The sequence below is a fragment of the Pseudonaja textilis genome, chromosome 3 (genome assembly GCF_049901715.1).
Source record: "Pseudonaja textilis isolate UNSWEBS1 chromosome 3, rPseTex1.2, whole genome shotgun sequence".
Lineage (NCBI taxonomy): Eukaryota > Metazoa > Chordata > Lepidosauria > Squamata > Elapidae > Pseudonaja > Pseudonaja textilis.
In genome coordinates, this window is record NC_141992.1 from 151276973 (window position 1) to 151291094 (window position 14122).

General features: G+C 36.0%; 1 protein-coding gene across 23 annotated transcripts in view; it reads right to left on the bottom strand.

Annotated features, from left to right (window-relative positions):
• Window positions 1–14122, bottom strand: part of PTPRM (protein tyrosine phosphatase receptor type M) — a 465145-nt gene that overhangs the window by 270177 nt on the left and 180846 nt on the right. For all 23 annotated transcript variants that reach the window (XM_087931096.1, XM_026699382.2, XM_087931092.1 and 20 more), the window contains exon 6: window positions 1475–1649. In XM_087931096.1, coding sequence (XP_087787222.1) covers window positions 1475–1649 — 175 coding nt within the window. The remainder of the gene's footprint in view (window positions 1–1474; window positions 1650–14122) is intronic.

Genomic DNA, 14122 nt, shown 5'->3' on the forward strand with positions numbered 1-14122 from the left:
GCTCAGGCTTCTTGACACGCTATAATACTGGGGTTGTAAGAAGTCTGAGCCACAACACAGTGTGAAAATGTCAACCAGGACCATGGCACAAGCCACTGACCTAGGAAATTCTGGCTACTTCAGGAAACTCCGGCAACAGAATCAAAGCTGTTGACCCAAGGACTGTAGGCTGGCTGCTCTGGCTTCCCTGCATTCCAACACCGACCTTCAGTGTGTTCTTACTCCGGCTGCTGATAAGGCATGCCCACCCTGGCTCTTCATAAAGCAGCTGATAGCTACATGATCTTTCCCAGATCTCATGAGGAAAGCCTTGGCCTTGCTGTTCTCCAGAAAGTACAGCCCATTCTCACAATGCTTCAGAAGACCTCAGAAACTTTTTAAATGCTTTCAAAGGATCATGAAAATGGGGAACGCTATTTGGAGAATAGTGCAGTTTTGAAGAGGCCTGGCATAGCCAGCAGCTGCCTGGAAGGAGAGCCATGCCAGAGGATACACTTTATCGACAGCAGAAGGAAGGCAGTAAAAGTCAGCTGGGCATAGACGGGTTCAGCAGGCATACAGAATGCATAGCAGTGGGAACAACTGAGGCTTTGCCACTGTGATGCTGGGCTGGCTGGCTGTGCTGTGGGGCTTGAGATGACATTTCTCAGTGGCAACGGTGGTGTTGGGGCTGAAGAAGAGGCCTGGGAGCAGAGGCAGCTGGTTGATATGGCTGAAAGTCCCAGATCTCTACTTCAGCCCCAATCCTGCAACTGCCACCAAAGAGTGTTGCTATAAAGGGTGATTAAAAGAGCATAGGAAGTGGAAATAGGCAGGTGGGAGGAGTAGGTGGGGTCATAAATGGAGGCTGCCAAGCATTTGAATTTGGTCACAGGACTATGGATGCACCGGAAAGTCCATAACTTCTGAGACCGGACATAAGTCACTTTGTTCAGCGCTGTCGTAACTTTTGAGTGATCACTGAACAAATGTTCATAGGTCAAGGACTACCTCTATAACAAAGCAGTCAAAAACATGCTGTTGTACACAAGCCTTTTTGTTTATTCACTTAGTTTCCTACATATGGGAAACTGTGGGAAACAGATTAATCTACTTGCTCTAAACCTTCCCTATTGATGTATATCATTAATTCATTTTCCTTGCCTAAAATACAAGTACCTTGTGATTGATAATTAATTTTCTAAGCCACATTCTTTGCTGCATTATACAATCTGTATAACATTTCTTATAAATTAGTTGGGGCCTCAATCCTTACTCTGCATCTTAGTATGCACAATCTGCCCAGTAAAGCATAAGCAAATGGATAACCTCAACTGATAAATCTCTGCTATCATCTTATATTAGCATCAAGCCTGGAGTTGGTCATTTTAATTAAATAGATTGCAATATCACCAATGGAAACGATTTGTTTAACATTCAAAATTTTCAGGAAATTGGTCTCTTCCTTTTCATTTGTATGTCAATTCTGAAATACCTTTAATGATCAGTTCTGCATAATTTGATACTCCAACTCCTCCTTCTGTGCGAATCATGCAGCGGTAATTGCCAGCATCCCGTTTAGTAGCATTCACCACACTAAAAGAAGCTACAAATCGACGATCATTAAAAATTTTCATGTCCTTCAAAGGTGCATCCCGTACAAGCAATCCCTAATGAGAAACAAATACAATTTATTTTAATATATATTTTATTTGCAAGTATTTTACAATAAATATTAAGATTAATGTTGGCATGTAAACATTAAAGCATATGCATGTTTTTGTCATCCTGTTCCCCCCTTCCCCACAAGCTTGCTGTGTTGCCTTACCACGGCAAGGTCATGGTGTTCCTGGGACAGATTAGCGAAAACTGTTGAAAGTGTATGCCAAAAGTATATATTCCCAGGGTCACCCAAAGCATGAAGCTCTTCCCACTTGCTTAGCTAAAGCAAACAAGCACCTATAATGGGCAGCAGAGATCTAGAAAGATGCGAGAGGCAGATAATCACCTTAGTGACAATGGCAAAGACTTCAATTCATATTTTGCAAGAGAAGGCACTGGTAAACCACTAATGTATTTTACCAAGAAAACCACATGAATAGAAAATATAAAATGGCCAACGTTGTATGAAGGAAGATGGGCCTCTCGGAACATACTACTGAGAAAGAACAGAAGATCTTTAAGAAAACTAATAGCGTTTAAAAAAACAGCTAGATTAAAGCCTTTGGAATGTCTAATACAGTAGAACCTCTGGTCATGACCATAATTTGTTCCAAAACATTGGTCGCAACCCAATTTGGTCGTGACCCGACCCTAATTTTGGAAATTTGGCACTGACAAAAAAAAATGGCGCGAAAAGGGAAATCGGCCACGAAAAAAAAAATTTTTTAGTCAGAACCTGATTTGGTCATGATCGTGACCAGAGGTTCTACCGTATTGTCATACAAGAAAAGAAAAACTGAAGCTGCAAAGATAGAATCAAAGCAGGAACATGGAACATTAAAAAGCATGAAAGTGAGAAAGCTCAACACCCTGAAAGATGAAATGAAACCACTACAAATCGACATTTTAGGCATCAATGAATTGAGATGTACTGGGATTGGACAATTTCCTCTAGAAGGTTACATTGTTTACCACTCAGGATGTGAAAAAAATAGAAGAGATTGTGTTGCTTTTATAGTTAGTAAGGCTATAACATGAACAGCATTTGGCTACAGTGCAATCAATGACTGAGTAATATTGATTAGACTTCATGGAAATATGATGATCCTTCAGATTTATGTTCCAACTACGGATACAAAAGAGGAGGTTGATGAGTTTTATCATCAAATTCAATTTGAAATCAATGGAACATGTAAGCAAGATTCCTATCAACCCCTTTAAAGAAATAGTTGACCATCCTGGATTTTTAGAAAATGCTAGTTAACTTTCGTAATACACTTATTTATACACAAAAAATAGTTTTCTAGTTTGTATAACTTTCTTTACAGATTAGGATCTATATTTTAGAGGATAAAAGACATCTCAGTATCAGTATTGCTTTAAATATGGTTTTCTATATTTATTATATGGGGAAAAATGTACAGCACCAATACAGGGAGTGATGGAAAAGACAGAAACAGATAACAGATAATCAGAGTTGGAAGAAACCTTGTAGGTCATCTAGTCCAACCCCCCACCCAAGCGGGAGACCTACACCATTTCTGACATATGGCAGTCTAATCTCTTCTTGAAAGTTTCAAGTGATAACGCTCCCACAACTTCCGAGGACAAGCTGCTCCATTGGTTCTCATTGTCAGAAAGTTTCTCCTTATTTCCAGGTTAAATCTCTCCTTGTTCAGTTTCCATTCATTGTTCCTTATCTGGTCTACAGGCACTTTAGAAAATAGCTTGACCCCTTCCTCTCTCTGGCATCCCCTCAAATATTGGAAGACTGCTATCATGTCTCCCCTGGTCCTTCTCTTCACTAAATTATCCATGCCTGTAACTGTTCTTCATATGTTTTAGTCTCCAGTCCCCTAATCATCCCAATTGCTCTTCTCTGTACTTTTTCTAGAGTCTCAACATCTTTTGTATAGTGTGGTGACCAAAACTGGATGCAGTACTCTAGGTGTGGTCTTACTAAGGCTTCAAGTGCAGTGAAACACTTAAGTGCAGAATGATGATTCCTTGCGTTTTACTTGTTTCAACAAAGATTTTCTACCAAAAGCTTATATTTATGTCTACCAAATGTAGGCACCTCTTTTATTTTTATATATTGTATTTTAAATGCTTGAGCTATAAAAAAACTCAGATATCAGCAGGCAAATAAACAAACAAACAAAAAACTTAAAAGCACAATTCATAGCAAAGACTATCCAAAACAGTATTTGGTAAAACAGAAAACAGCCCTTCTTCCATTGTGATTACTTTGGCCAACCTGAAGAGCATTATCTTAAAACTCAAGGCAGACTCATGCTGAAATTGTCCTTCAAATAGTCTAGTTCTCAACAGGCATTTTAACCATACCGAGAAAGGGACAGAACATCGCTATAACTGATTCAGAGAATGTAAGTTGTTACATACATTTGAATTGACAGCTTTGCTACGTTTTACACCAGCAGCAGTTTCTAAACTAGAGAATTTTGAAAATTTGGTTTACTGAGCAGAGAAAGAAATAAGTAAATCATATTAGCACCATCATATTTTTTTCCTCGAATATGATTACAAGTGAGAAAGCAGATAATAGATCAGATGAAAGAGCTTGTAAAAATATTTTCTATCTCTACCCATTATGTTTTAAATCAAATTTTTAATTGCAGGTGATGCCATCATTCAATTCTGGATTTTATATGATAAAGAGTATGGAGTTAAATATAGCTCATACACTTATTGGGCTACATTTAAAAGTCAGAAGTGGAGTATGGTGCATACAGCAGTTTCCTTTAATGCTGTCTCCAGCCTTTACGTTTTATTATGTACTCCCCAATCCCCTATAAAAAAACCCTGATTCTTTCTAGACAGGCTGGCTCCAATAAATGGATAAGTTCATTTGAGATGCTTGTTCCATTCTTGGACAGGAATATTTTCTTGCATGTATGCATTCATCAACCTTCCCTCCAATCCAACTGATTTGGTAAAGAAACTGCCTCGGCAAAGAAAATGAAAACTTCAAGGTTGAACTTCCTTGTACTGCAAATAACCAAGCTTAAGTAAGACCCAGGAGCCTATGCATGGTTTAAGTGCTTAACTGTGCATATCTAATATTCTTTAAATTATGCTAGTGGGTTTTATGTTTTCAGCATTTTATCATTTAAGTTGCAAAACATACGAAGTCCAATCTTCCAGACTTTATGAAGTGGAAAGAACTAACAAAACATCAGCAAACAAAAAAGAAATGCTAAACTGAGTCTGTTAATTATGGTTGTTCAGATGTCAACATGTTGAAAGTAACCTTATTATGCTATTTATAGTTTAATAATTAATTGCATAATGTCAACATTGATTGATGTACATAATTCATGATGTGAAAATTAAGAATGAACCAAATTATGCCAAATGACTGGAGACTGAAGAGTAAACAACCAATTTTAATTTCAGCAATAAATATAACAATAAAATAATTTAACCTGTGCAAGTGATTTTTTTCAATGCTGTCTTATTTAACTGACTTAATTTCCAAAAGCTAAAGCTCTAAAATGATAATACTTGGAAATAATTTTGAATGTGAATCTAGCTTCAAAAAGGTTTGTTTACTTTCAGTACATAATTTGTCAACATAATAAACAGGAAAACAGACTATTCATAGTTAACCATATGGATATTGGGCTGAATTGACTGAAATAAATAATGAAAAAGTGAATCAATTGGAAAAATATAATCATTTTGAGAACAGTTAGTTCTCAATGTGATAACTAGTAAACACCAAAACCTTAATTCTTGGTTTTTATTTATTTATCTTTGTGCTATTTCTCTCTTCAGAAGCTTTTTTTTAAAAAGGTAATTACAATAGAGCATCCATGTTGCACTCTACATTGGGCTACCCTTGAAGAGCATTCAGAAGATTCAAGTGATGTAGAGTGCAGCATTGTGGGAAGTTCTTGGGGTTCCATGTTACACCAGTGCTCCACAAGTTGCATTGACTGCTGATCTGCTTCTGCGGGCCCTGTTGATAAAGGAATTCTGGTTGACAGGGCCCAGAACGGCCTTCTCTGATGTGGCTTCTGCCCTTTGGAACTTTTTAATCCATGAGGTGAGATTGGCTCCTATTTTCTGACTTCCATTAAGGCTCTGAAGACTTGGCTTTGTCTGACGACTTGGGGTCCTAATAGGGGAGCATCATACTGGAGGTGCTTGATAAATTAAAAGGCAATCCCATTACCTCCCTGCAACTATAATTTTACCTTGATTTGGATTTGCATTTTTATTGTTTTAGATATTTTATTGTTTAGAGATACCTATTGCTTTAGAGACATTTGTTAGACTTTTAATGTTTTAATGCTAAAGCCAGAGAGGTTTTGTTATGAGATGGGTGGCAAATAAATTTAATGAATAAATAATAACTAAATAAGTTATAATATTTTTTTTTAAAGTTTTAAATTCTAATGTATTCCCCTCACCTGGGTAATTGAGATCCAGCTGGTATTCATAAATTTATATTCAGACTAAATAACATTTAATTTTTGATTAAAATATTATATCATTCTTATACAATTTACATATTTTAGAGAAAATTGCATTATTCTGTTGGGAATGTGTTTTTTTTAACTGTGAATCCAAATATGGAATCAAATATATCACAGTGAATATCTACATTTCAACAGAAAAGGATCTCCTTTTTTATCTCTTTATTATGATTTGCAGTTGGACCTCCTGACTATGAGTGAATGCAATTGTGATAGTTGCTAGACATGGGGAGATAATAATTCTTTATATTGTAGTGGTAAATGGTATGTTCTTCTAATATCCTAGCTTAACAGTAATAATTTTGCTGCTCACAGAGGCATGAAAGAAGTAAGTGAATATATACATGATTTACTTATGAAAGATCAGTTTGGTACTATGAACAGAATGCAAGTGAAAAGGGACAAAGAATAAATCAAGTTTTAGGACATCATTTGACAGGATTAAAGATCAAGACTGAAAAAGTAGAGCAGGGCTGTCAAACTCGCAGCCCATGGGCCAGATGCATCATGTGTCGGCCAAGTCCATGACCCATTTAGTGAAGGGGAAAATAGTCATGATACATCACATGATGATGCCGTGATGAAGCGAGTTTGACACCACTGAAATAGAGGGAAGGAATATAAAGTTGGTTTTATTTGGTGAAGATTAAAATAGATATGATAGCGAAGCATTTTTTAATGTGCGCCAGTGTGTTCTCAGAAAAAAGTGACAATAAAGGTTATCTTATCTATTATCTCAGGTAACTTTTAGTGGACTTTTGCTGAAAGGATACGTTTAACAATTTGTCTTTAGATAAGACATGAACATAGGAAGAAAAGATAACTTACGAGAAGGTAACATGTTCCTAAAATTGTTTATACTTTGGATGAAAGGTAATGTAATTTCTTTAATCTTTCTTTTCTTATTCTTTACTATATTCATACTTGTATTTCTTTTGTATTTTTTCTTTATTTTCTTTTTCTTTTCTGGATCTTTTATTTCTTATTGTTCCATTTTTTCTAGTTTTTATCATTGTGGTTTTTATCACTGTGGTTGCAATTTTTAATAAAACTATTGATTTTTATTTTTAAAAAAGGAGAACGTTTCAGTTATTCATGGAATTCGAAGAACTTCAACATGTTCACTGTTTCTGTGTTTCATTCCCAAATGGAAAGTCTAAGAACAACTAGGTGGGAATGTTGGGTTTTACATCTACTACAATTAATATTGCAATTAGTACAGTTAATACTAAAATCTTTCTAAAAAAAATTACATTTGTTGTTCCCTCTGAAACAAGTATTATCTTATCCTATCTTATTATCTAAAATCAAATGTTTTTACTTCCCACAGGTTAGATTTAGAAAAGGAATACAATAGTCAAAATGAATTAGTTGACCTGGCCAATACCATATTCCTTCCCATATCTAACCACAATGTGGAAGAGGTGAGAAAGTCCAGCTCAATAGGTGATCATTTCCTGTTTTTCTCCTTCTCTGAACTACCTAATCAGATTACTGGGAAAAGAAGAACCACCCTGAAAGAGTTGTTAGTAGGTTCTACTTAGGAGTTCAATTCAGACTCAAAATGTTATTGGCTTGGAAGGGAAGCATTCTTGAGTCTGTATCTGAACCCTTTTTATAAACAATACATGCAATATTATTTTAAGCAGTCTGTTATTTCAGAACATTTCTAAAATAACTTACACTTATGATCAGGGGTGAGATACGACAGGGTTAACTACTGGTTTGGGATTTACAAGCTTCCCTGCACGCTGTGAGCCGTGCACCTGTAAATCGTCATCATCACACTGTGTGCAGAGAAGCAGCCTTTGAAACAGCCCTCTTTTCCTGCTTTTTTAACTGCAGCTGTGCCTCGTTCGGCAGCTGAAGTTGAAAAATCAGGAAATAAAGATCAGGTAAGAGCCCGGGTGGGTGAGTCGGCAAAAACCATCAGCAGACATAGAACCAGTTCTATGTCTGCTGCTCTTCAGAGCTACCGTTCTACAGAGGTGGACAGAACCGTCAGAAACTGACCCCTGCTTATGATAGTGAAAGAAAAAGTTCAGATAATAGATCTATTTATAAACATTAATTCAATAGAAAATGTTCCAGACTATTTTGTAATAAATAGTTTATTACATTATAATGCAGGTTCAATTACTATTTATTTAAGGTAAACAAAAGGCAATTTTGCTTGAAACAGACAAATGAGAACAATAAAAATAATAGTACTATAATCTCAAGGAAACTGCTTAACAGAGTTCATGTTTTTACTTTTAAAACAACTTCCCAGAGCAGCTTTTATGACTAAGCCATTTTTCCCCTTAGAAATGAAAATGACATGTGCTTTGCATATATTAGCATTTTCAGGAAGCTGTTATGTTTTATTTGCTTTTGACTTTAAGGTTTTCTTTCCTTCTTTATTTCATATTAGTCCAATTGAAATAATTACATTTTAACATAGAATAATTAAATGATATTATTTTGCTGTGGTTACATCCAACTTACAAACATACAAAGAAAGAATATTCACTAAATCTCTTTAAGAGCTGGAAATCTAATGACCATGTATCTCCAAAAGTGCACTTATTCCTCATACATATTAAACAAAGCAAAAACAAATACAGATAAGAAGAAACAACACAAAAAAGAGTATGGAAGTGAAAGGTTTTTTTTACAGATGTTCTAACTCAGGAGTGTCAAATTCAAGGCTCAGGGGCCGGATCTGGCCTGCGGGGTACTTAGATCTGGCCCATGGGGCTGCCCTGGAAACAGTGAAGGACTAGCCCATCGTGCCTCTGCCAGTGAAAATGGAGCTTGGGAGGGCCACATGAGATCCTCCCAAGCTCAGTTTTCACTGGCAGAGGGTTGCAGGAGGCCATCACAGCCAAAAATGGAGCTCAGCGACACATTTTCTCTGGCAGAGCACTCAGGCCACCATAGGAGCCCCCGACACATGTGATGTTGAGCTGGCCACACCCATCTCACCCCTTGGAGGTCAAACACAATGCTGATGCAGCCCTCAATGACATCGAGTTCGACACCCCTGTTCTAGCTTCTAAAAACCAAATTATGTTATCAATTTAATCAGTAGTATTAGTATAGTATATTATGTGACTCTTGTCAGGGCTTCTTGGCATAGTTTCGGTACCAAATCAAACATATTACTTAAACATTGTCTTGTTGAATTTGATAAGCTGATGCCAATTATATCTATAAATAAGATCAAAACCTGCAAAAAACAATTGACAACATGACATAGCATTCCTTTAAACAAATATTTTCCTGCAAGAGAACAGACACAACACATTGTTTGTACAGTTATTTCTGAACCAACCCAGATTTTTATGGTCTTCAAAGAAAAGTTGAAACTATACAGACTCTCTACTTACTCTTCCCTGAGCTGGATAAAATATATCACTTTCTATCAAGAGCAAAAATAATACTTTAGAATTAATGTATTTTAAAATGTAAAAAAAGGTTCCAGTGGTCTTTGTATAATAGAAGTTCTTTTACCAACTACTTCACATTTTTCACTGCCAGCTTCAGGCAAAACAACTCATTCACTTCAGACTGTCAAAGACAAGAGCAAAATAATTAAGCTTCCCCAATAACTTTTAGCACTGCTTCATTTTCTAAATAAATAAACTTTTCGTTGATGAGAACTTTCCTGAAGCTTTTCATTTCTTAATTTTATTTCTGCTCTCTATATTTGGTGAAAACTGGCAGTATTTTAAAACCATTTGCATGTCTGCAGTTAATCTGCATAACTGCAACTTGCAACTCTCCTCTCATTATAAATTACACTAAGTTAAGTATATTTGGAAATATAATATCCCAGTGAGTGATTTATTGCAACCATTTTTTCTTGGGTGCTTATCCCATTACTATATGAGTGCAATTTAAACCTGTTAAATACAATGAGAGGTTTTATTTTGCTCATTAACTTAAAAGAAATAATGATAGCATTCTGCTTTTGCTGCAGTTTATGCACCCAATATTTCCCTAATATTTATTTCTGATTTGTAATATAACATGTTCTCAATATTAGAGCATTACCTTTAATCTAGTTCCGTGATGGCAAACCTATGGCACACATGCCGGAAGTGGCACACGAGAAATCGCTCAGAAGAGCCCCACTACACATGCACGTGGGTCGCCCATCTGACAGCTGATTGTCGGGTATCTGGCACGCATGTGTGGGGGGCGCGGGAGACGCAGGAGGCATGCGGGGGGGTCTTGCATGCATGTGCAGAGATAGGTGGTGTGTGCAGGGGGATCGCGTGGAGGGAACATGAGAGGACAGTGTTGTGGTTAGTTGGCAGCAGGTACAGACGGCTGAGAAGAGTGAGGGCTCAGATTAGGGGCCAGGACCACTAGGGAGTAGACTGCTGCCTTCAGAGATTGTGGGGGCTGGCAGCAGCGATGAGGAAGTTCCTGAGGAGCCTGTGCCAAATGCGCATGCGTGCAGGATAGCTCGCAGGAAAGAGCAGCTACAACAGCATGGGAGACTCGGGAGTAAGGCTGCAAGGTAATGGCCCCTCCTTCAAGAAGATAAAAGCCAGCTATGAAACAAACATTCTTTGCAGAAGGCAAAGATGTTCTGAAACTTCAGCCTCATGGATATTCCAGTATCCTAAATTTGTATTTGAAGATTCTTGTATTGCAAATTATTTCTTGTCTGTTATCTTTTGGCACAGTTTGGCAAGGCTTGTGCTTATCACAGCTAAATATTTTGCAAAAACATTAAAAGGTTTCTGTTCCCTTTGGATTGTGTTTGATTTGGTGGTCAGAATTGACAGCGCACATTGCCTTCTGGGTGCTGGCCCGTGAGTATGTGTGCAATTTTTGCCAGAGGAGCCGAAAAAGGTTAGCCACCACTGATCTAGTTGTATGAAGTACTAATTTTTCTACATTCAAAATATACTATACAATACTCTATATGTAGAGCAGTTTGAAATCTGCTTAACAAAACTTCCAGCTCTAGGTAAAGATACTACATTAATTGAAGGCTTCATCTTGACTAGCAATTTATACATAACCAGAAAAAATGACAAGCTAGTACCCCTGTAGTATTGTCCTCTATAGCGTTGTCAGTGATATTATATAAATAGTGTAGGTTCACCTTATTTAAGACGTATCTCAAAATTTAAAGCTACCAAATAGCTGATGGTTTCATTTCTTATTTCTGTTTCTAAATGTTTCTAAACTGATTTCACTCCCAATAACCACCCAATGAACATATTTGTAGCCCACATATGAAATGCCTTCTGCTTCTATGAACTTTCTAATAGCAACCTTTTCATTTTATTCAAAGTACAATCTGTTTTGTTAAATACATTCAATGTTAACAAAATAATATGCTTTTAAATCTGTTTAATCATAAAAATAAACCTGTTTTGCCAATGAAACTTCCACAGATAAACAGCAGATGTATTGCAGTGTTTTCAAAATTTTGCTTTCAAAAATATTTTGGCAGTCAGTTAAAAAGGTTGTATTTCAATTTCTATACAAAGTAACATTAACATACGTATATGAATCTGAAAATAAAATAGCTATTCCTTATATATTTATTTGGCAAATTTAGATGGCCTCTATCTCACAAACTAGTGACTTTGAGTTGCATACAAATAATAAATAACAGTTATTATATACACAACAATGTGAAATCACAGCTGCCAGTTCGTTGCATATGTTGGCCTTCATATGCAACGTTTATCCCAAGAACCTAGAAGGTAATCATGTATCGGCATAGTATATGTGTGTGTGTGGATCAAAATGATGTGGCCTCTTGTAATTGACAGATGTAAATTTTGTTAATGTGTAGATTATGTCTAAGTGTCATTGAAGACTAATTGGTATGGTAACCAGTGTGCTGATAACCACTGGGACCACCAAAGTTGGTTTATGTCATATTTCATCTTCAATTTTCAGATCTTGATTTTGTGATCTCCAATATTTTGTCTTCTATTTTACTACCCCCTGGTATTGCCGCATCAATTATCCACACTTTATTCCTTTCAACCACGGTTAAATATGATGTGCCAAGCCAAGACTTTATCAGTTTCTATTCAGAAATCCCATGATATTTTAATCTGCTCATTTTCAAGTATTTTTTTCCAATTCTGTGTTCCATCAATTTTTGCTTACAGGAAAACAATATTTTTTACAGATGTTGCAACAGATCATTTAATCTGCACATTATCATTTATAATAATTGTATGTGATCTTCTGGCACAAGGTGAGTATATGATCTGCTGTTTCTTCTCCTTCTTTGCACAACCTTCATTTTGAATCATTTGATAATCTTTGAATATCTGTGCTAATAATCCTTATATTATTTGTCAACTATTGGATTTCTACTTCTGATTGTCCATATAAACCAAATGTGACGGATTATTAGCATTTTTTTGCTACTTGATAGTCAAGATTTTTTTCTTCAAAATCACTGAAATTGGGATCACAGTAGTGATAAATAGTAAGGGTAATAATGAATCATTCTACACGATCCTCTTAATGTTGGCAAGTCAGTATTTGTCCTTTCATTTTTTCATTTCCCACCACCGATTCTGCTTTCTACTGCTTCATTATTTTTTCTGTAAATATTCTTACTGACACCAATTGTTTCCAAGCATCTGATGATCTAACTATATGGTAATGAATCAAATACGTTTTTATAATCAATCCACAACATACAGCATGTAAATTGGTATTTCCGCTTTTGCAATTCTCCAAAACTGTTTCATCAATTAAAAGTTTATTTTTCCGCTTTTCCTTTATTTCCTTTTCTCTTCTACTGAAAGGATGTTATTTTCTTCCAAGTAGTCTTGGATGTAATCAAATTATATTATGTAATCTTGGATGTTGTCCCTATTATGCCTGTAATTTAAATATTGTAGGCAAGCAAGTTATCAGGCTATAGTTTCTTGGTGTCATCACATTTGCTGGATCTTTCAGAATTAGGTATATATGGTCAGGTACCTGTCATTGATGTCTTCTGTATAGAATACTTTGCTATACTATTTAGCTATAATTGGATGTAAATTAGTCAGATACTTGAACCAAAAGCCATACAATTGATCATTTCTAGGAGACATCCAGTTTTTCATTCTTTTTACTCAATTTTTAACCATTTCTGCTGTTATTGTTATTTCTTCCATTTAATTTTTACCATAAGCATCTTCAAATTCCTTTATCCAGCCAACATTTTTAATACAATTTTTTTTAGTTTTTAGAACTCTTTCCAAAATTGAGATTGATGTACTATAAGAAGGAGAGTACTATAGGAACTATCTGATATAAGACCCTTGTCACATGCTCATTTCAAACAGAAATTAAGGCCTCAAATGAATAGCTTACTATGTTTCCAGGAAAAATCTAAGAGCTCACTGAAATACCTCTGAGTCCATTAGATATCTGGAACAGACAGATCTAATACATTTTCAATTCTACCCCCATCCCCGCCTACTGAAAACAAATAACACCTGTAAACTGAAAAGCAATCAGAGAACAATCTGTTCCTGACCAAGTTCATGTTGCAACTACCCAGAGGAATAAAACAATTTAATAAGCAACCCACAGCATCCGTTGAGCCTTCAATAATTTGGGACAGATTCATGGTTTCCAGTGGCCATGAACTTCTGAGTTGCTTCTGATTCAATACCACCAGAGGGCAAAAGTTAAAATCCTCAAGGCCTCAGAGAGTTAACTGCCAGTTACAATGGACTACAATTGGACTACTGAGGCAGGTAACTACTTTGCATCAGGGATGCTGAAACAATAACACACTTAACTATTCCTTGAAAACTAACTTTAGCTATTAAATCTAGTATTCATCATTCATTGGTTCCAGGAAAAATAAAAAGTACTAAAAATAAAAAATACTAAAAATGATGAGTACCAAACAAACTACATGGCTTTCCACATGACTTAATAATTGTGGCAAAAAAAGGTAATGAAATGGGGCAAAACTCATTTAGCACACTTTTCACTTAGCAACA